At 37.1% G+C, this 24,406-nt stretch overlaps 1 protein-coding gene across 1 annotated transcript in view; it reads left to right on the top strand.

Moving 5' to 3' along the window:
- Positions 1-22,985, top strand: part of LOC140137100 (poly(A)-specific ribonuclease PNLDC1-like) — a 182,646-nt gene extending 159,661 nt beyond the window's left edge. Inside the window, exons 7-21 of the mRNA XM_072158761.1 lie at positions 1,243-1,346; positions 2,502-2,584; positions 3,338-3,399; positions 4,346-4,406; positions 5,155-5,224; positions 5,715-5,800; positions 6,991-7,058; positions 11,401-11,468; positions 12,525-12,578; positions 13,263-13,305; positions 13,746-13,845; positions 14,549-14,635; positions 17,090-17,178; positions 17,551-17,649; positions 22,861-22,985. Of these exons, the coding sequence (XP_072014862.1) occupies positions 1,243-1,346; positions 2,502-2,584; positions 3,338-3,399; positions 4,346-4,406; positions 5,155-5,224; positions 5,715-5,800; positions 6,991-7,058; positions 11,401-11,468; positions 12,525-12,578; positions 13,263-13,305; positions 13,746-13,845; positions 14,549-14,635; positions 17,090-17,178; positions 17,551-17,649; positions 22,861-22,930 (1,144 nt within the window). The 3' untranslated portion in view covers positions 22,931-22,985. The remainder of the gene's footprint in view (positions 1-1,242; positions 1,347-2,501; positions 2,585-3,337; positions 3,400-4,345; positions 4,407-5,154; positions 5,225-5,714; positions 5,801-6,990; positions 7,059-11,400; positions 11,469-12,524; positions 12,579-13,262; positions 13,306-13,745; positions 13,846-14,548; positions 14,636-17,089; positions 17,179-17,550; positions 17,650-22,860) is intronic.
- The last annotated feature ends 1,421 nt before the right edge of the window (positions 22,986-24,406 follow it).

The raw sequence follows: 24,406 nt of genomic DNA, 5'->3' as shown, positions 1-24,406 counted from the left end.
AAATCAAGTATTCCCAGCATGCATTAACAAATTAGACAGTCACCATAGGCCATTTAATAAAAGGGACTTAATTTCTTGCCCATGTGACCCATGGGCGCTGCCATACCAAGACCACCAAGTGATCAGTAGATGTGCTACAATGCTTAGAGATAGGAATTTTTCAGACAAATATCAACAAAATTGCTGAAAATGTATAAGGCAACTTGATTACATATTGGGGGATTCTACTTTTTTAGTATGTTTTCAAAAACTCTTACAATAATACTACAAAGTTGCCAAAAAATGACAAATTTGCCAAAAATTTGGACATGCATCCCGCATTTCCAATTCAAATACACAGGAAGACCACCCGCTGTGCCAAAGGTCACTTTTCCAGACACCCTGTCTAGAGGCTGTAAAGTCAACGCCCATCTAGTCGCAGGGGGGCATTAAATTAAGTGCCTTTATTTAAATACCCTAAGACGACTGTTTGAGTTATATCATTGATCCACCAGAACTTGTTATGTAGTCCTTCATAGGGTGGTCATATTGTCCATAGAACATTGAACAAGTTATCCACCTTTATTTGAATATTTGCTCTGCGTGGAAACACACTTAGGTCCTGATGGACCAGACTGAAGCAAAATGCTCAAATTGGGTTAAAACATTTCTAATATAAGTATGCTGGGCGATATGGAGAGTAGAAAGAAAGAGAACAAGGAAAAGAAGGCCACTGTGAACAAGGAGGACAAATCTAATCTCAACTGAATAGTGAAAATAATTGTCTTTTTGGCAAAATTAAAGTTCTGGTTGTATTAAAGGCTCTCCATATTCGCTGGCAAAGTGACGTAATCAGATTAACTACCATAGCAATAAGTGAAAACAATTTTTAATATACTGCGGTGCACTACAGGCAGGTTGCACTCATCACTTGTGTATGTCTGCAATCATAGTATTGAATACAATACCACACTTTTCAAAGATACTAATCTAATGATGAGCATGATATGGTTCAATGCAGAGGTACCGCGTGAATGTGCTAGTGCAGCGCGGTATAATCGAAAATTGTTTTCACCTATTGCTATGGTAGTTAATCAGATTATTACATAACTTCGCTGGTGAATAAGGCACGGTGGGAAGGTATACTAAGCCATCCTGGTGCCACCACAGGCAGTGGTTGTTGATGATGATAATGTTGATGTCTACATTAAAGGGTTACCAGTTTGCATTAAGCTATCCCCTTCTTTACCCTTTATATTTCAGGGGTGTAGATGAGGACATGTTGAAACATTGCCATACAGTCATAGCAGAATGGTTACCAAGTACAATAGAGGGTGACAAGCTGCCTCTAGATGTCACATTGTCAGGTAGGTTTTATAATAAGATGGTGCTGCCATCAAATGGTTGGGTTCTGAAGCCATCCCTAGCAGAATGGTGAATACCAAGTGGTGACAAAGTGTCTCTAGATGTTACAGTTTGTGGGAGGTTTTATATGAGAGCTTTCATATGAAAGGTTGTCTTCCCTTGAAGCCAAAAGGATCTCAATTCCAAAGGCATCTTCAATAATTTGACCCTAAGTTGCAGAGTATTAGTTTTGTACCTAACACATTCAAAGAGTCATGCATTGGGCTGTTCCAGTTGAAATCCATATACACCCTACAGAAGACATGACCTTTATCTTCCATACAGGGAGTGTGAATTTCAAATAGGGCTACCTGAATGAGTGGCTCAATTTGAAATCTAAATGCCCTGTGTGGGCAATAAAGGTCATGTATTCCATAAGCCTTTTTGAAATATGGCAGGGCGTACTTTGATTTGGGTAATCATTTGTCAGCTGAGAAGCATACAAAAAAAATGAGGATGTATAGATTTCAACTCGAATATCCCATTCTGTGAATGTGCAAACATGTTGTGGTGAAAGAACTGTGTTCTGATGAGTAATATCCTGGTGTGTGTTTGGATTTGAGATAAGATATTTTGGTTCTGGACACTTTACTGTGGCTCTTGAACCGAAAAGGGGAGCTGGGGGCCGGCACCCCATTAATTTTGGTGAGGGGCCCAGTACCCTAGACCCCCAATAATTTAAGGTAAAATTTGAGTGTTTTTTTCTTGCTACATTTACAAACTCCTTAGATATTATTGTTGTGCAATTTTGGCAAAAAATACAGCCTTCTTTGATATAGAATTGGATCAACTGAGTCCATATTTATTGGTCATGCTATGAGTTTTAAAATATTGGACAAGACAAAGTCAAGCCCAATATTTTAAAACCTATAGCAAGACCAATAAGTATTTGGCGTAAAGCATCCAATGTTATCATTATTATGTTTTGGATTTGGATCTGATATTTTCACACACTTGATTCTTCAAAACATAATAATGGTTATCGTTCGCCTGTTTTCAATTTGATTTTCAGATAAACTTTGTCTCATTGTAATTACAACTTACAGGATTTATGTTAAGTTAAATTCAAACTGTACCGTCTTACAGAACAATATTCGTTTTCCCCATTTTATTTTCAGATAAGTTTGTGTCATTACAATTACAAACCATGCTGAGAGATTACTTTCCAGTAATCTGGACAAATACTTCTGCTACAGGACAGGTATGTCACTTAGCACTAAGAACTATTTTGATTGGTTACAAAAAGGGCTATGTCATGTATTGAGCCAATCAGAGATGTGGTAAGAATAGTCGTTAGGGTTGAATGAGACTAAACTTAAAATTGCTTAAAGATCTAAAAGCTCTATTTTCATTGGTTACTCAGAATATTCTATCATGTAATTAGCCAATCAGTGGTGCTGTAAGAAAAGCAATAGTGTCCTGTGGAGTATGATAAAGTCATGACATAGTGGCATAGTGTGAGTCATCCTATGGGGGAGGGGCACCGACCATGATTGACATCATGCCTGATAGGGGGTACAAGCCATTTTTTTTGGCAATTTTGCTATGAGATTTTCAAAATTTTCAAATCATTGGTGAGGGCAAGTGTGGGGTTCAGGGTGATAGTGCCAGTGTTATGAGACCAAGTCAGGGTGTGGCGAAAAACATCTTTATTCTCGGATCAACTTGGAACTTTTAGGAGACTTAGAATTTTACTTCGGTACATAATTATGCTGAAATATCAGTAACAACATCAGAGAAGGTTTTGACCAGGTAGTAGATTTTTACAAAACCACTACTTATGCACATTTCTTACTGTTTAACTCTGTCATAGAGAAATCAGTAGGAACAGCCTGGGAAATTCTCAGAGAGTTCCAAGTTGATCTGAGAAAAGAGTACTTTTTGCCACTCCCTATTATACACATGATACATGAACCTGGAAGATATTATTCCAAAATGATGTCATCAATTGCAGGTTATTGTGAAAAGGGTTAGTGAAGAATCAAGAAAAGAGCTTGAAAAGGCAACAGAAAATAGGTGAGTGTCCTGATTACAGCCCAACCTCTGCTATCCTCTTTTATATAGCTCTCTGGCTATCTGGCCATTTCTTTGTAGGAAACATGTTTTAATGCTTTGACACCTAACCATCTTTTAGTGCTATTACCCTGTGTAATATTGTGTTGTCCCAATTTTGGCACTTCTTTGCAGAATTACACATTATTCACGTATCCTGATTTTTTTTTCATTTATCTGACCAATGCTTAGTCCAATCATGGCTCTAGTAAAAAGAGGTTACACTGTCTGTCCAAATTTGATTTGATTATGATCTGTAATTTAAATGAAGCACTGTGAACAGTGGTAGATAAGCCAACATTTTTAAGGACCATTTAGGTCTGAAAATATAGGGCCCTTTTAAATTTTTATTTGGTATAATTATTACATGTTCAAGAGTATGAAAATTTGAATGATATTCTGGTCCACATTTTGTGACACTTTCTAACATTTCAGACCTAGCAAATCATCATCAGGTAATGTCCATCTTAACTGCTCCTGTGTTGCTTATTGAAAGCTGTGTGTGGCAATATTGCATTTCGCCATATCCATGAGAAGTTAATGGAATAAAAGAAAACTGTTCTGATAGAGTTTTAAGAGACGATATCTTGTCCTTCCCAGAATCCTTTGCAACATGATACATCACCACAGTTTGGGTCGATAGTCCTGAAATAAACACATTTTGCAAGATGTGTTCTGTTAATTGAGGCACCTTTGGTCACTATCAACTCATGTTGCACTAGGGTGCAAATCAGTACAGAAAATTGAAATGAAAGCAATGCATTGTGGGAAGTGTTAGATATCTCTTCTGCAGCTTTTGTCGCATGTAGTATAAGACAATTAAATTATTGATTGATTAATTGATTGATTTCACCTATTTATTTATTTATTTAGTTACTTAGTTATTTATTTGATTGATTGGCTGTTACAGGTTACTAGAATACATCCTGGGTTTTACACATGTCTTTAGGATACTTGTTGAGAGTAAAAAGGTAAGCATTGACAGGCTGGGACATTTGAAGATTGCAGGAGAGCTAAATATCACTCTCCTGGTGATGAGGAGTGATATTAAATGCAGACCTTTTCAAGAGAAATCTTCATTCTTGCTAAAAGTAGACCTTTATCCCCTCTGCAATTGATTTTTGGATCCTATAATTTAGCCAATTTCACAGAAAGCTCATGATATTTTGTATATTTATCAATTTTTTTGACATTTTCAGCCCAATTTGGCTCGTCACCCCTACTGCACCCTCTGGCCATGAGCCTGAATGGGTGACGCTATTTTAAATTCATACCCCTGTAAAGGTCATGTCTTCCATAGGGGTGTAGATTTCAACTGGAATAGCCCATTACAGGGGAGCTAAATGTTACTCTCATGGGGATGCTTGGGACCCAGCAAATGCAAAATGTCTTCAAAAACTTTTGCAAGCAGGTTTTTTTCATGGAAATGTTTTAAAATGTTTTTATGACCTTCATATAATCTGACAAATAAAATTTGTTATTAAAATGTCTTAAAAAACCTAGAAAATGTTCAAAACCATGCCGGAAGAGCTCTATGAGCAGTGATGTTTAAAATCAGGTTACAAATTATACCAGGCATGCCATACCTAGAAAAACATTTTGCTCTTTTTATGATGAAAAAAATTGTTTGTTATAAGAAAAAAAATGTGCTGGTCGGCCACTGTAGCTACAGCCCTGCATATAAGACTCTATCCTTTTTCTCCTTTTTTTCTTGTATAGCCTCTATTAGGACACAACATGTTGACAGATCTACTATTCGTCCATGAGAAGTTTCATAATCCTCTGCCAGGTGAGATAGGATCATTTATATACCTCATCTAAAGATTCCCGCCATCTGATTGTTTAAAAGCCCCTGGGCATAGTTCTGTGTGTGCTTTGTTCCCAGAGTGAAATGGTATTATGCACACGATGCTATAATTACGTGGAAATCTCAGATTGTAATCTGTGCCATTTGCATTGAAACTATTTATTTCACTTCCCAAAATTGATGCTTTTAACCAGATGACAAGAAACTTAAGATTTGGTATATAAAACAAGTATTGACTGCTTTTTATTCAAGGCATGGTTAAAATTATAGGCCCAAAAATGTTAGATCTCAAAATTAAAATTATAGATCTCAAAACCATGACTATAAAGTTTATAAACATAAATTCCAAAAAGTTGACAGCCCTGACTCTATTAATGACCCCAAAATCATTTTCCAAGCTTGTATATTTAAGACTGTGACTTGAATGAAATTGAAGTATCTATTTAACTTTTTTACCCTGTTTGTTATTCAGATAAATTTAATGACTTCAAGAAAGCCATACATACTTTGTTCCCTCAAGTGGTTGATACCAAGAATCTATCATTCAAATTGAAAAAGGTAAGAATTGAAAATAAAGGGAGAAACTTTGCCAACAGGTACATTGGTACATGTAAAGTCCCAGCATCGCCCATTAATGAGGGACGATCATTCCATGATGTGCAACATACATAACTGCTACAAACATACCACATATTTTTACAGTCTATACGTAAATGTGAAGACACACAACACTATATCACATTACACAAATAAAGCTGGGGTGGTTTCCAGACACTCACATTTGAATGTTTGGCCCTCATGAATATGTGAGAATTCACAGCATACAAAGCACAGGGACTTAGGCTGTTTGCAAATAGTCTGTAGTAGTCTGTGGCAAGAACATTGTATGTGTAATGGCTGCCTTATGTTACATTTTGAAATTGCATTTGAGAGGAATCCAAAAACTTTTTATAGATAAATTTTTATTTATTAGGTGATTTAAATTGCTCCTGGAAGCATCTCAAGTGCTCTAACTTTTTGTTTTGTTTTTACAAATGACCTTAAAAAATCTGTTTTAAAAATTACACCTTTTTGTACTTGCTTTGCTTGCATGTTTTCAATGAAAACCAATCCTCTTCCCCCAAGAAATGGCTGATTTTACATGTACCGTAAAACCCTGTCTACAAGCATATAGTGTGCTTCTGATGAAAGCTACATTAATCCAGTCGCCATTATGGAGTTTGAGCAAATAAATTACGGATCCAAGCATATACAAACAAGTGTTATTTTAAGACCAATCTATTGTATTGGTATATTAACGCTTGCTTCGAATTAATTAAGCTTTTATAAAAAACACTATATATGCTTGTAGACGGGGTTTTACGTTATATATATAGCAACCCAAAAATAAGGAAAAAATATGTGCCCAAAACAAAAATGTGACTTGTACAACAGGGTGGGTAAATTGTTGTCTATGGTACTTTATGTTTACTCTCTCCATGTGGGTGTTGACTGCAGACAACGGGTGTCGACTGCAGGCGACAAGTTTCAAATTTAAAAAAAAATAAAAAAATTCCAGAATTGTTCATTTTCATGACCGTATTTTGAAAAATGCATTAAACTAAGTATAAACAAGCCCTGTATTGGTTCACAGGTTCTTGAAATAGCTCTTGATATTTTCAGAAAATATCTCAAAACTTGAGACTTTTTATGTTGAAGCCTATGCCCAGCATGCAGAACATTAATGTTCCTTTCTCATACACATACAGGAGCTAATTGAGAAAGGTCTACCAGTCACATCTACAGGTCTTGATCAACTCTACCAGAATCTATGCAGGTAAGTAGAAGACTCACTATCAGGGCCGTCGCTAGAGGGGGGGTATGGGGGTGTGACACCCCCCCAATCGTCAAATCCGTCGGCAAAATCGTGCCGTCGTCAGCAAATTGCAAAGAAAGGGGGAGAAGGAGGAAAAGGAAAGAAAAAGAAAGAGGGGAAGGAGGAAAGAAGAGAAGAGAAGAGAAAGGGGAAAAAGGGAGAAAAAGAGGAGAGAAAAAAGTTAAATTGCACGTATAGTAGGCCTATGCCTAAAAAACATGCAGTCGGGTCGATCGGAAGTAGGTCTTATAATAGGCCTGCAATTATTTTAGGCATTGCTTGAAGGCGGGTCCTCGTCCTAAAAGCATTTGAAAATTACTGCCGGCCCGCCGAAATGCAGGGCCCGTCGTCACATTTTGTCACCAAGTCAGTATTATATTAAGACGGACTCCATGCTGACATGAATACATGCATGCTTGAATATTGGGAGTCTCAAGTCTTGTAAAGCAATGATTTAAATAGTGTAAAAATGCTGCACCAAATGGCTTCAATTAGACCTTCATTTTGCAAAATTTCCCAACTTCTGAGGGGGGAACCCCCTCAAACACCCCCTGCGTAGTGGATAAACAAGTGGCCATTTTCGCTTCTGCTTTCAATATTTGCCAGTTTAGCCCCTATAGTTTAACATGTTTTACCAAATTTATACACTTGCAATAATAGGGAAAACTTGTTCACGAAAGATTTCAAACTAAAATTTTACACAAAATAGTGCCAAAATGGTCCACCAAATCGCTTCAATTAGGTCTTCATTTTGCAAAAGTTTCTTACTTCTGAGGGGCCCTCAGACACCCCCCTGCGTTGTTGTCACACAAATGACCATTTCCGCTTCTGTTCTTGACATTTTCAAATTTTTGTTTAACACAATTTATAGGCCTACAATAATAGGGGAAAATTCGCGCAAAAGGATTCATGGACCGCTCATTTCACAAATGTGGGGGCTTTTTCAAACTAAAATTTTACACTCTAATAGTGTCAAAATGGTCCACCAAATCGCTTCAATTGGGTCTTCATTTTGCAAAAGTTTCTTACTTCTGAGGGGGAAAATCCCCCCTCAGACACCCCTCTATGTTGTGGTCAATCAAATGACCATTTTTCGCTTCTGCTTTCGACATCTAAAATGTCAGTATTCATATTTGGGTGTATTTCGAAATGCCAAGAAGGCATGCCTATGATTCCCAAGGTGTAAAATGAAAACAAAGTCCCCCCGGCTGATGCAACATGGTTCAGCTACATGGTGACAACCACTCTAGTATTTGGTATGTCGGCATACAGACGGCTCGTCGGCAATCATTGACTCTTACACCCCCCTAATGAAAAAGGTCTGGCGATGCCCCTGCTCACTATGTGTTATTTACATTGTGCATATTGTGTGCATATGTGCTGGCCGATAAATGAGGACACACATTTCCCATTTAAACCATGGACCTCTCTGCAACGGGGGACTGTCCTTGGTTTCGGAGGTCTGTAAAGGATAAAATTTCATCTTATACACATACACACAAAAAGTGACGGAAAACGTCCTCGGTATGTCGACAGAGTGCGGATTCAAACAACCATGTTTGCATATTCCAAAACTGTCCACATTTGGAGGCAAACACATAGGGGTGTGTGGGGGGTGAAGGTGGGGGTGGGGGATGACTATATATAATATAATATATATAAAGAGATGGCAGCCTATTTGCTGTACCCTAGCAGGACATAAGATAATGTGACACATTAAGGCCAGAGTAATGGAAGACACATTCGTCCACGACCGAATTTGAGATTTTTTGATATTTATCAACACTAAGATGTATTCTTTCGCTCGAAACTGATAAAATACAACTTGCTAATATTTATTCGTATTTTTGCTTGATTGATTTCACTCTTTTCAACTCTAAAAAGTCACATGGCTCAAGACAGCTTAGTAAATTGGCGGAAAATAATGAGTCAGAAATGCGCGACTGCGAAATATTGTGATTACGTGCGCGAATCGCTGCGCGTATATCCAACGCAATCAAGGCGCATTTGGTATGTTGTTATGCCAGCAAATGTGATGTAAACAAAACAAACATTTGTAGTGAAAAAGCCACTTAGATTTTTTAATTATTTTGGATTTTGGCGCACTAAAACCAGACATAGATTCATTGGTGCAAAAAGATGCATATTTAGACCATGCACCAGATACAGCTTTTACAAGCGTGAAAGTCTTACCGTTTTAAAATATACGGACGTTTTGTGCATTATTTTGACATTTTTTACTAAAACATCGATTTCTCAGAGTTCATTTTTGACAATATTGCACGGTTTTTGTGACAAGATAACTCGAAAAATATGCAAGCAAAAGGTAAACTTTTTGCACTATCGCTTAGAGCACATCAAAGTCTGGGGAAGGTTTTCTCATTTTTTCAAAATATTTGTTTTAAACAAAAATATACACCATTATGTGCAATTTTGAGCTTAATAGAGTGACAAAATTGCTTTTTCACATGTTTTTGCAATATTTGAAAAATAAGACTTAATTTCAAAAAATAAAAAATGTTCCCTAAGTTCATGTCTCTTCTCCATGAAAAAGTAACTAATTTTTTTTTTTACTCCGAACGGATTTTTTGTCACAAAAAAAATTTGTGTAAAAAAAGTGTATTTTTGTGATTTTTTCAGAAACTTAATATTTTTGAACAAATCTGACGTCACCATGGGATTCCTTGACTCATTTCCTTTCCAAAAATGTATAGTTTTATATACTTTGGACATACAATTAAAAAATAATGATGCTCGAAAAGGTCCATGTTCTCTCTCATTGCTCTGCCCTTAAATAATAAAATGCAAGGATCACAAATGAAGTATAATAAATGAAGAAGTGACGCTCAGGCAAAATGGCACTATAATAAAGAACAGAAACAATCAGAACCATTTGGATTCAAACCAGCGCACACTCACAATTTTATGTTGGGAGTTCACCACCATGGTTCCTGCTACACCAAGTTTTGGGGTCTTTTAGCACAGTATAATCATAATGGACTCCATATTTTTCAAATTTTGAAAATTATGGGGTCCACCTGGCACAGTGTCAACACCCTATATTATAAATATTTTTTCATACAGCTCCATACTCCGTTGGTGAAAGCAATATTCTATTATTGACATAGATAAAGAGAGTTTACATATGCATTGTGATATACATGTGTGATCGAATATTCTATACAAGCCGCACCTGGATCTTAGGTGAATGGGCTATGTGTTCCTTTATATAATTGTAATTCTCAAAATTAAATATATCACAATTTTAACTTACGATTTAAAAATTGTTACGCCAAAAATGCAGTAAAAATGTATCCAGAGCAAACAGCAATGGCCGCTAATTAGTGTATTTAATTTCAAGTTAGTGTATTAAAAACAAAACCTGTATTTTACCTGAAAACAAATCGAATTTCCTTGTAATAGCAACACCTTATGGGGCACTAGTAATAGCAACACCATATGGGATACTAGAGCATGCGCAAATCGTAATAATGTGTAGAATAGAACTTGGTGGTATCTCATATGCTAGTTGTACTATACTTGGCCTGAGTCGCTCGGCCTATCTCGAACAAAATCGCCATGCGTAGCTATTGAAAAACGAGAGGATTCGCGGTACTATCACTGCAATTTTTGACACGAAGATATAGGGATGATGACGATGTGCCTGGACCCCATCATTTGAGACTAACATGTGAAAATTTGTGTCTAAAGACCCAAAAAAATTGTTTGGGATCCCATAATTTTAAAATTTTGCAGATTATGGCGTCCAACTGGACCCCATAATATTTGGACCTAGCGAGAACCCTGTCATCGCCACCACACACCACAACAGCTCATGACAGGTTTGCTGGTGAATTAAACATGTAATAATATCATTACATGTTAATTGTTAAATTTGGTGGTAAATCTGCTGTTGTGGCATGTAGTGAACACCAGCATTAAATTGTGTGTGCATGGTGGTTCAAATCCAAAGGTTCAGATTTGTTCTCTCCTTTATGTGGACTGCATGAGTGGATGACAAACATCTGTTCACTCTTAGATCCTTTAGTGTGTAAGTTTTTAATGTACCTTTAACATTTACCCCTTTTTAGTTTTCAACCATAGACCCTCAAAAAAAGAATTTATTTTTTCTGAGCCTAAGTTCCAAATGAGCTGATGAGGCTAAGACAACAAATATGGAAATGTGGGAAGATTTATTTTATTTAATTATTTTATACTTTGAAATGTTGAAATTTATGACCTTCATCTGTTCATGACTTATTATTAATATCTGATCCTGTATTTTTTTATTATGTATTGACAGTGACAAGGGCAGATTTCTTGTGCTACATTCTCCATACATAGAGCTTTCTCAAAATCAGTGCAAATATAGTGAGTATGATACTTGCAAAGTTTAGAAAATCACATAGCAAAATTGCAGAAAAATGGCCTGTGCCCCCCCCCCCCCATCAGACTTGTTGCCCCCAATCCTGGATGGTGACCCCCATATGATGACCCACGCTATGCCTCTGGATGCATAAAGTAAATTGCTTAAAGTCCCTTTCAGTGATCCCAGCTAAAGTGTAAAAAAATTGTTTATAAATTGCTTTTTGGTATTTTTGAAATGCAAAATTTGTCAAAAATTTGATCATTGAGAATGACAATGGGCTATTCCATTTAAAATCCACACTACCCATGTGGAAGATTTAGGAAATATCTTCTACAGAGGGAGTATGAATTTCAAATGGAATTAATGTGCCAATTTCAATTGAAATTCATACTCCCCTTGTGGAACAAATTTCCAAAACCTTCCACAGGGGTAGTGTGGAATTTAAATGGAATAGCCCAATAGTGGTCATGATTATTGATCAGCCAATCAATGTGATTATTTATCAATTCTGCGTTCATGCACGTATATGCTAGATGCACGGCATATAAGAAATCTGCTTTAGAGATTACTCTGGGCCACTTGTTAAATTTCCAAACTTCTGATTTTCCTGATTGTTAGTACAAGCAAATGCATCATGCATTTATATAGTTTTTTACCTTACAGAGAATAGAGCGAGTCTTGGGGGAGGGGGACACAGAGCCTGATTGATGAGGGCATTGGCTGTTTTTTTGCAAATTTCAATGGAATTTTTCAAAAGTTTCATTGGAATAAGAAAGAAACAATGTTTTCATGTTGAAATAAGAGATCGTAGAAGATACTGAGTTTGTTTCTTATCTGCATTGTCAAGCTTCTTTTCTTCAACTTCTCTTCTTCTTTAATCTCTCTTCTCTTTCTTCTTCAACATTTTCTTTTTGCTTCCTCTTCTCTTGTTCTTTCTGTTCTTTTTCTTCTTGTCTTTTTTGTGTTCTTCTTGTCAGTATTATAATCATAGTCGTAATTCCTCCTCATGATCATCACCATTATAAACTGTAAAAAAAAATGTTTTTCTTTTATTTCAGAGGATAGTCATCCACTCCATGAGGCTGCCTATGATGCTTATTTATGTGGTTATGGTAAGTAACAATGGGCTATTCCATTTAAAATCCACACTACCCCTGTGGAAGATTTAGCTAAAGTCTTCCACAGAGGGAGTATGAGATTTGAATAGAATAGATAATTGGGTAACTTCCATTTGAAATACTCAATCCATTTGTGGAAGATGTAGGTAAATCCATAATACAAGGGGAGTATGGGTTTCAATTACCAATTGGCCAATTACATTTTAAAAATGCTCACCCTGTGGTAGATATTTCCAGAATCTTCCACAGGGGTTGTGTGGGTTTTAACTAGAATAGCCCAATAACAGTGATAAGTGCATTTCATGCATTATTAATTCGGTTGGCTTGCAATAAGCACAAAAGAAAAGGCAAATTGGTATTTTCTGTATGGGGAAAATTTACTGGAACTGAAAGGCCCTGTACAAACCAATAGGGATTCGTGAGAGTGTTGTCTCCTTTGATAGCCATGAGAAATGGGTATGTGCAATAGAATTGATATAACAACCCAACCGAGAGGATGCACAAACAACTTCTGCTTGATATGAGCTTTCACCTGATATCAAAATCTACATTTTGATGTGGGAAAATGGGAGGATGAGGCTGTCAATCAGGTTACCCACCTTTAAAGATAATTAATGATGGCAATATTTATGATGCAATAATTTTAATATCTTGATGTAATTTGTCGTATATTTTTAGTGTTTCTGAGGTTAGCCCACTTCCAGGCAGCAAAGAAGATCAGGTATGTATAAAATCTTAAAATATTGCATTTGTTTTGTCTGTCCAGAACTTGTTAAGAAAGATACTATGCAATTGCTATTTCTGTCTTCATGTGCTGATTTGGTTAAAGTTTTGTAAAACAGATGCCATCCCAAAAGTATAAGTGGACTTGGTCTCAAATATCAAAGGTCATCTTGAGGTAAAATTGTAAATTGCTCTGATATACGGTATTATATAAAGAGACCACTAAATAAAAAGTACTTAAAGTTACTGTGGGCATCCATTTAAATTGGCTCCTACATATACTTAATGTTTTGAATATAATGAATTAAAAACATAAAAGAAAGAATGTCTTGAGTGGTTCAAATGTCAAATGTTGCAATTGATCTGCTGCCAAAGATTCATATGCCTACATGAATGTCGTAGATTGAATGTTGCTTGTTTTTTCGTCTGCATGTCCAGTGCAACAGTAAGTTCCCCATTGGGATTTCGAGCCATACTAGATGCAGTCAAACCATGGATGAATAAGCTCAACCTCATCAGAGCCAATGTACCATATATTGTAAGTATTACTCAAATTGAATTTGTAAGATATTTTCTGTTTGCAATATTGTGCGTGTTTTTTGACGAAACAGACGAAACACAGATATCCTCCACAAATATATTACAATAGATTGGTCTTTCAATAATACATGTTGTCCAGCTGCCTTGTATCAGTTAATATAAACACCTCAAAGAAAGAAAGTCCGTGGTTATGTAACCCACCCTACACCAAAACCTGATCTTGTTATGACAATTTGATTGCTACTGTCATGTGCAGAATCTTGTTAGCTCTGATTTGATACCAAATTTGCTACCAAGCACTCTAAATTGACAAAGATTGATGAATGAAATATTGGTATATGAAAGTTGATGCATTTTCAAGCGTTGCAAATCAAAACGATGCATGTGGTCAAAATTGCTGTTAAAGCATGGTCAAGCTTGCTTGCCTGTGATGAGCCCCTGCGGAATATCCCAAGAGCCAGTACAATGCGCGGTTTATTCAATTGTTAATTTGAAATGCATGGATGAATGATCGATAAGAATGAAGGTTTAGCACATCGAAAAGAACAATGCTAGAAAGTAACTTGTTATGATAACAGGGAAAACCAGTTAAAATAAAGTCCATGTTGCTACCCAAATTAAAACCATAATACCCGCAGTGTTGCAGTTCCAAGAAATTTTTTAGAGTAATTTTCATGTTAATTATTTGATTATCTTGACAGAATCTAGCTGGGCCTGATCCTCCATCTAGACGACCTAGACTACTGTATGTGTCTGCAATAGGAATGAGTACTCTCAGTGCCTCAAAGGTGAGTGAGTGGGGGAGGGGGGCATTGGGGACAGGGGTTCATGACAGAATCTAGCTGGGCCTGATCCTCCATCAAGACGACCTAGACTACTGTATGTGTCTGCAATAGGAATGAGTACTCTCAGTGCCTCAAAGGTGAGTGAGTGGGGGAGGGGGGCATTGGGGACAGGGGTTCATGACAGAATCTAGCTGGGCCTGATCCTCCATCAAGACGACCTAGACTATTGTATGTGTCAGCAATAGGAATAAGTACTCTCAGTGCCTCAAAGGTGAGTGAGTGGGGGAGGGGGGCATTGGGGACAGGGGTTCATGACAGAATCTAGCTGGGCCTGATCCTCCATCAAGACGACCTAGACTACTGTATGTGTCTGTAATAGGAATAAATGCTCTCAGTGCATCAAAGGTGAGTGAGTGGGGGGGGGGGGCATTGGGGACAGGGGTTCATGACAGAATCTAGCTGGGCCTGATCCTCCATCAAGACGACCTAGACTATTGTATGTGTCAGCAATAGGAATAAGTACTCTCAGTGCCTCAAAGGTGAGTGAGTGGGGGGGTGGGGGTGACAGGGGTTCATGACAGAATCTAGCTGGGCCTGATCCTCCATCAAGACGACCTAGACTACTGTATGTGTCTGTAATAGGAATAAATGCTCTCAGTGCATCAAAGGTGAGTGAGTGGGGGGGGGGGCATTGGGGACAGGGGTTCATGACAGAATCTAGCTGGGCCTGATCCTCCATCAAGACGACCTAGACTACTGTATGTGTCTGCAATAGGAATGAGTACTCTCAGTGCCTCAAAGGTGAGTGAGTGGGGGGGGGGGGGTGACAGGGGTTCATGACAAAATCTAGCTGGGCCTGATCCTCCATCAAGGCACCTAGACTACTGTATGTGTCTGTAATAGGAATAAATGCTCTCAGTGCATCAAAGGTGAGTGAGTGGGGGAGGGGGCATTGGGGACAGGGGTTCATGACAGAATCTAGCTGGGCCTGATCCTCCATCAAGGCGACCTAGACTACTGTATGTGTCTGCAATAGGAATGAGTACTCTCAGTGCCTCAAAGGTGAGTGAGTGGGGGGGGGGGGGTGACAGGGGTTCATGACAGAATCTAGCTGGGCCTGATCCTCCATCAAGACGACCTAGACTACTGTATGTGTCTGTAATAGGAATAAATGCTCTCAGTGCATCAAAGGTGAGTGAGTGGGGGAGGGGGGCATTGGGGACAGGGGTTCATGACAGAATCTAGCTGGGCCTGATCCTCCATCAAGACGACCTAGACTACTGTATGTGTCTGCAATAGGAATGAGTACTCTCAGTGCCTCAAAGGTGAGTGAGTCGGTTGGGGGGGGGGACCATGTTTTTTAACAGAATCTAGATGGGCCTGATCCTGCAGTCAGTGTATGGAATAAGGCAGGCCCTTGGGCCAATAGCAGGCTGCAGAGAATCAGGGAATCTGAGAATTAAATTGATTCTCCTAATCTTAATTTGTAAGAATCTAAACTGATTCATGCAAAGTGTTACACCTCTGAATAACCTGTGAAAATCACTGTGGGCCCGCTGATATGCTACCGTGCTGGCCTTTTTGTCACCAAATTCACTACTGACTTCATCATCAATCAATGGCATTACTTGGTTGTTGATTAGCAAGTCTGGAGTCTTTCTTTTTTCACAGAACCCTAAGGTTTTGCCATTTATTGCATCATAAAAAAGAAAAAAAAACCCAGATCACACACAAAATACAACACATTTTACAAAAACAAAACAAAAACATAGAGCATTACACTGGAACCTGTAGGTTTTAATCTCTCCAAAATTACAATGCAATGCTGCCCCACCTGCTGTTCAAAATATAATAGAAATGTTGTTATTTCTAAAATGTCTCTCTGTTTCCCAACAAACTTTCAACAAGCAGACATATCAGGTTTCACCTTTTTCACCGAGTTCTAACAAGATAATATTTAGACTGAAGAATAACAAAGTTAATTGTCTGCGTGGAGTTGTACAAAGTGTCACAAAATGTGGACCATTGTAGCATTAACAAATTAGAATTTTAATTCACCTGCTTGAAAATTAATGAGGCCCTACCCAAGGCCCTTGAAGATTTTGGCTTTTTGGCACTTCAAGGGAAAATTGTTATTGCAGTAATCTGTAGTAATTTATGAACATCAAAAGTTACAAAATATTGATAGGTATTATATTCTAACAGCATCAAATGTAAGTTTCAGGCATTCAAAGTTTAATTTGTGTATAAATCAATGGGGGAGGGGGGGGGGGTAACGAAGAAAACAAGCTACATCTAAAAATCAGAATTTCCCTTTATATTAATGCAAGGTTAAAATGTAAATAAATGAGTCACTGTCAGAGAGTTTGATGTTGTGATGATGTGCAGTAGTCACCAAGCATGTTTAATGAAATTATCAGAAATCTTTGTTTTCCCCTCATCTTGTATTCTTTCCAGCTTGCTGAAGAATTCAGCATTTACAGTTCAGTTGATGTACAGTTAGTTGATAAGCGCAATGCACTCTTGGCTGTGTCTACATATGGAGGGTAAGTTGTACTTGCAGTTATCTTGAAAATAAAAAGGCAGTGATTTATAGTGCGCTAGGCAGGCACATAAACTCACAAGCCTCAGTAAACTTGACATGAATTCACTGACCACTGTGGTCCAAGACACTCCATGAAGTAACAATCAGGGATTTGCAGCCAGGATCAGCTCCCCGAGTTCTCATACAAGTAACCGAGGCAATAAGCAATTTTTTCCTTGCCCAGGGGAATTTTAAGTTAGGTCATTTGTCTTTTTAGAATAAACATGAACTATACCCGGGCTTGAACTCGCATTATCTCTCTCTCCCTCTTTCTTTCACTTTTGGATGATATTAATATTTTATAATAATCCATTTTTTAAATTTTGGAAATCAGATGCAAGGATATCATGAGGGCATTCAAAGACCACAAGGCACTACGAGTGAAGCGCTACAATGTGTTCCAACATTCCAGACCAGTAAGATATACTTTATGGTAAGTAAACTTGTGTGAGAGGGTTTATATTTTACTTATCCTCACCCTCTCTGTGTTGGTATATTTTAAATTTTCTTTATATTTTTTAAACACCACAGCCAAAACATACTAGCTAATGAGAATTCCTATAAACAGGTGTGAATTTCACTACTACACTGCAAGATTCTCATCTGTGTGACGCCGATATCACCACAATGTCACTCCATCGGAAACTACACCTCGGTTTTCCATATCGCCGGTCCGAAATAGCCGGGTAGCCAGCCTCCTAGGTTTCTACAGAGTGACTTCGCGACGCGGTGACTTCGCAGGAGAGTCACACCTGTGTGACTACGCGACTGGGCCTGGGTGCTCAGTACCGGCGTTTTGGGTTGCCGGTTTTGCTTTTATTGCCATATTTTTTATATTCTCTTGATTTATTCAAATAATATTCTTTATTTCTTGCTTTTTTTAGGGGATTAGGGAGGGGGAAATTGCAAACTGGACTTTAAAAATAAGGGAAATATTAGATGAATGAAATGAATTTGTTAGTAAAAGAAATAAACATGATCAGTAAACAAAGTATAATTCAATAAACTAATATGATGAATAAAATACATTTTTGTTAATTGGTGGTTATTTGAATAACAAAATAAATAAAAAATTAAGAAATAAATAAACAGGAAGAAACCAAATGGAATAAACAAAGAAACACTTCGAAAGAAAACAACTTGAGAAAAAATGCAAATAAAGAAGTAGGAATATTATAAGAAGCATGTAGGCCTATTGATGAATTAAAATATTAAATGTGTAAAATAAACAAATAATTATAACAATAATAATTCATAACAAGCATTAATATTTGCGCGATAAAAAATTTCAAACAAACACTGCAATAGGCCTATATTGATGTGACACCGATTTATAGGCATAATCTGATAACGTAAAAAAATCAACATGAAAAACAAATCAAACTAATAGGCCTATAAAAACACCATATTAAACACCAGTTTTGCATAAACTTACGGCAGTAAAAGTATAAATTTGTAGTAGACCTTTCAGGAAAGTGACAAGTAAAACAAAATGCATGCTAGGCCTATAAATCAATTTTAAATATGACCGAAAAATTCTTACTTCAAAATAAGTAAAGTTTTGGCAAATCAAAATGTATAAATTGAAAATGCTAGGCCTATTATAATAGGCATACTTTAATTTGCGAACTTCGGCTGAAAATTAATATCTCTTTTAAAACATTTAAAAAACACAATGCATTTTGAATAAAAAAAATTCAATAGGCCTATATAACGTTATCATGCAAAATATGAAAAAATAGGCCTAATTTGATAGCAAAACATGTCATCTAACCACTGAAGTAAACAAAGCAATGATATAAGTTTTGTGGGAAAACAAGTAAACAAATAAACAAAATAAAAACGTTTGAAATGAAACAAACAAATAACCAAGAACAAGAACTGCAAATAAAACACACACAGTTGATGAGTTAATTAAACAGGCAGCACGAAAAGAATTAAAATAAAAGAGAATAAATAAATGAAACAAAATGAATCGAAAGTCTCACAGTTGAAATATAAATGATAAAGAATGCAAAAGCACGATAAAAAAAAAAAAGAAGCCGGCAGTAGGGCCTACAGCCACAGATCCCCATGTACAGCATGCATCAATCAATTAATTATAAAACCAACTCATTCCATTCATGAGCGTATACAAGCAGTAAACAAGCATGATACGCGATTTGTCATCATCAGCGCGATTTGGTAGATATACGCGCACGCCCCCAGAGTGTTCGAACTCATAACAAGGTTCGGTCAACGACCTTTTGGCAACGTAGTCACCTTGAAGTTCGCCGACTGGGCACCGAGCAGGCGAAGCATGGGGGCACTGGCTACGGAAGTCACTTTGATGTGACTACAAGATGTGGACCACTGTCGGAATCTAGTCAGTGGTGTACATCATGAGTCGCCGATGAGGCATCGAGCAGGTAACACATCGGAGGCCAGTAGTTGTAGTCACTGCGTGATGACACTGCTGCACAGTACGCTACTGCCTTGTTTCCGATGTAGTCACTCTCCTGTAGTGACTCCGTCGGCCACCATACCGTAAGTTATTATGGCGTGGCGGCAGTGGTGACTGCAGAGATCCAGTGCGATGTAGTCACTCTGCCGCCAGGAATTTTGCAGTGTATATCACCTCATTCATATTTTAAAACAGTTAAGAAGTGTTAAAAACTACTTCTCTGGATGTCAAAATTCTTTTTAAAAAAACCAACTTTTTCTGGAATTTCCTAAAAACTGTTTTCCAGATTACAGTTGATCAGGTGAGGACTTCTTGACCGATCGTATTGTTTTGAGTTGGTGTGGCGCTCTGCTTTGCAAGATTTCGGAAGTTCAATATTCATGGCTGTTTGTTAGGATCAGTATTACATGTACACTGCAAAATTCCTGGCGACATAGTGACTATATCGCACTGGAACTCTAAAGTCACTACCGCCGTCACTCCAGAATAACCTACCTTATGGTGGCCGACGGAGTCACTGCAGGAGAGTGACTACATCGGAAACAAGGCAGTAGGGTATTATGCAGCAGTGTCATCATGCAGTGACTACAACTGCTAGCCTCCGATGTGTTACCTGCTCGATGCCACATCGGCGACTCATGATGTACACCACTGAGTAGATTCCGACAGTGGTCCACATCTTGTACTCACATCAAAGTGACTTCCGTAGCCAGTGCCCCCATGCGTCGCCTGCTCGGTGCCCAGTCGGCGAACTTCAAGGTGACTACACTGCCAAAAGGTCGTTGACCGAGCCCTGTTACGAGTTCGAACACTCCGGGGACGCGCGCGTAGGCCTATATCTACAAAATACGCGTTGATGATGACAAAATACGCGTATTATGCTTGTTTACTGCTTGCATACGCTCATGAATGGAATGAGTTGGTTTTATAATTAATTGATTGATGCATGCTGTACACTGGGTCTGTGGCTAACTGCACTGCCGTCTTTGTGTTTTTTTATCGTGCTTTTGCATTCTTTATCATTTATATTTCAACTGTGAGACTTCCGATTAATTTTGTTTCGCTTATTTATTGTTCTCTTTATATATTTTAATTCTTTTCGTGCTGCATGTTTAATAATCTCATCAACTGTGTGTGTTTTATTTGCAGTTCTTGTTCTTGGTTTATTTGTTTGTTTCATTTCAAACGTTTTTATTTTCTTTATTTGTTTGTTTGTTTTCCCACAAAACTTATATCATTGCTTTGTTTACTTCAGTGGTTAGATGGCATGTTTTGCAATCAAATTAGGCCTATTTTTCATATTTTTGCATGATAACGTTACAGGCCTATTGACACTTTTTTTTAATTTAAAATAAATTGTGTTAAAAGCGATATTAATTTTATTTTCAGCCGAAGTTCGCAAAGTAGGCCTATGCCTATAGGCCTAGCATTTTCAATTTAATCATTTTGATTTGCCAAAGCTTCACTTATGTTGAAGCAAGAATGTTTCTGTTAATTGATTTATAGGCCTAGCATGCATTTTGTTTTACTTCTTGTCACTTTCGTGAATATAGGCCTACTACAATTTATACTTTTACTGCCGTAAGTTTATGCAAAACTTTGGCTTGTGCTATTTTCTTTTTCCGTTTTTCAAAATGGTGTTTTTATAGGCCTATTAGTTTGATTTCTTTTTCATGTTGATTTTTTTACGTTATCAAATTATGCCTATAAATCGGGGATTTTTTTTATTTGTATTTTGTTGCTATTGTAAATCGACTGGCGACTCGTAGATAAACTTTTGTTTGCTGTGTATTTTTGTAAACTTGATGCGTGCACTTTTAAAAAATAGCTACGGTAACTTGTTTTTGTTGCTTGAGTTTGATATTCACTTAAATATATTTCACTAAATTTTGTTTTTATTTATTCACATCAATATAGGCCTATTGCAGTGTTTGTTTGAAACTGTGTCTTATTTTTTATCACGCAAATACATGTATTAATGCTTGTTATAAATTATTAATTCATAATTATTATTATTAATTTATTTTACACATTTAATATTTTAATTCATCAGTAGGCCTACATGCTTCTTATAATATTCCTACTTTTAACTTCTTTAATTGCAATTTTCCTCAAGTTGTTTTCTTTCGAAGTGTTTCTTTGTTTCTTCCATTCTTTGCATTTTTATTGGTTTCTTCATGTTTATTTATTTATTTATTTATTTTTATTTAGTTATTCAAATAACTTGACCACCAATTAATAAAAATGTATCTTATTCATCATGTTTATTGAATTATACTTTGTTTACTTATCATGTTTATTTCTTTTACTAACAAATTTATTTTATTCATCTAATATTTCCCTTATTTTTAAAGTGCAGTTTGTAATTTCCCCCCTAATCCCTTAAAAAAGCAAGAAATAAAGAATATTAATTGAATAAATCAAGAGAATATAAAAAATATGGCAATGAAAGCAAAACCGGCAACCCAAACCCCGGTACTGAGCACCCAGGCACAGTCGCGTAGTCACACCGGTGTGACTCTCCTGTGAAGTCACCCGGCTGCCAAGTCACTATGTAGAAACCTAGGAGGCTGGCTACCCGGCTATTTCGGACCGGCGATATGGAAAACCGAGGTGTAGTTTCCGATGGAGTGACATTGTGATGACATCGGCGTCACACAGATGAGAATCTTGCAGTGTAGTTTGTGTTTGTTTTGACATTGAGACAAATGCTGTAGCAAAAATAGCAAAAAAAATCTTAGAGGAAGTATAAAGCCCCAAATAAACAAAGCCGATCATATCAACAGAAATGGCAGCAGATACGCGAAAATCACTGTGGCTAAACTGAAGACATTCCCGTTATCTGTTGATATCATATTCCTGTTATGAAAGTTATTATACATAGTTCTCTGGGTTAATAGGATGAACAAACTTTAATCTTTCCCCATGTGCAATGGCTATTTTTTACTCTGGGGAAAGATTAAAATTTGTTTATTCCTGCTATACTCAGCATGTTTGTACACCTCTGATGGATATTTAAGAACAAACTAAAGAAACAAATTTAATACAAACTTGGATCTGCTAAATTTCTACTATTTACAGTTTCATCTTTAACAGGCCAGCTCTTTTGTTCAAAGTACTAAGTCCAGTATATGTGTGAAAATGTGACAAATTTTTTGTTTTTTAAATGCATCTAATTGTTGTTCTGGCTTTATTCAACAGGGGTGCAATTGCAGTACTGGGTGCAGCGTGTTTATGGACTCTCTTTGGTGACCAAGGGAAGGTTAGGTGACCTTCAGAAGTAAATAGGTCAAAGGGTCATCGGTGATGCAATTGTCATGACACTGAAAGAGGACAGTCTTAATGTGTAGGCTCAACTGGTTTAAGGGGGTACTACACCCATTGGATTTTTTGCGGGTTTTCTGCATTTTGTTCTATTGGTGGCATCGGTATCAATGTAGCTTACATGCTTTTAAAGGTAGAAGCTCGGAAGAGGTACATAGACCTCGATTCACAAAATCGAGTTTCTTTAGAATTTCAGAATTGATACCGTTAATCCAATCACACACACTTGTTAAGCATTTGTGACAGACGTTAAAAGTACCAAAATTATTTTTTGGGGGAAATTAATTAATTATGCACAGCTTTGAAAACATTAATATGCATCAATTTCATGTTATCAATGAAATTAAACTTATTTCCCCCCCTTCTAGTGGACAATGATATGCAAAATTTGTGTTCGCAAGGCAGCATATTTGTTTCAGGTTTGATAAGGTTGAAATTAAAGAACAGTCAATGCCTTGGTTTTCAGTATTAGGTGAATTTTTGCTCAGTTTTCTGAGAAAATAGCAAAGCTTACAAAACATGATTTATAATGCATTTGTAATGTGAATCGGTATGTTCACAATGATAACAGCTAAATGGGACACCCTACTAGTTCACGTGTATTAACAGTTTCGTCACTTACCTGTACCGCATGCTGAAATCATTCCACTTTAAGAAAATCCAGTCTAAATCCAGTATAAATCCATGAAACTCACTGTATTCGCTTGCTGATGAAAGACTTCCGCATACATTTTTGTACAGACGCCATGATTTGGTTTTTCTAGCGGTGGGTGATTCGATATCATTTTGGTATCGGTCATTTTCGATACAATACTTTTATTTTTATGGAACGTAGGCCTATTGAAAACAAAAATAATTATTCGAAAATTGAAAACAAATATAACAAAAAAATTCTTTCATTCTCTATTAGCGACTTCAGGTAGCGAATAAATTGTGTGTGGTAGGCCTATAGGGACCGTCGACCGCTCACAAACACTTGCTGGGGGGCTGAAGCAAAAAAATTCATCACGAACATTTTTCGGGGCCCCCTTTAGCCTACAGACCTCCTATCATTCACATTTAAAAGTGTATAGAAACTAGTTTACGCTAGGAATCCTCATTTCATACAATTTTTAACAATGTTTCACTTGCTTTCCTTGCCCCTATAATATACATATCTTACTTGTCACCAATGCGCTATAATTTCTGAGAAAAATGCAAAAATAGGCACAAAATTGGCCAGGGGTGTAGTACCCCCTTAATCCCTCTAAAATTCCATGTGTGATTCTCATGTCACAGAACTAGATCATATTTGGGTCAAGTTAAGTATAGACAACAATCAACATAGGCCCTACATGTAATTGTAATGATTCACTTCAAAGTTTTCGTGTTCTTGAGCATTGTAAAGTTGCAATGTTCGAATCCAATCAAAGTAGGCCTAATT

The sequence above is a fragment of the Amphiura filiformis genome, chromosome 2, assembly GCF_039555335.1.
Source record: "Amphiura filiformis chromosome 2, Afil_fr2py, whole genome shotgun sequence".
NCBI lineage: Eukaryota > Metazoa > Echinodermata > Ophiuroidea > Amphilepidida > Amphiuridae > Amphiura > Amphiura filiformis.
This window is presented reverse-complemented; position numbering and strand designations above follow the sequence as displayed.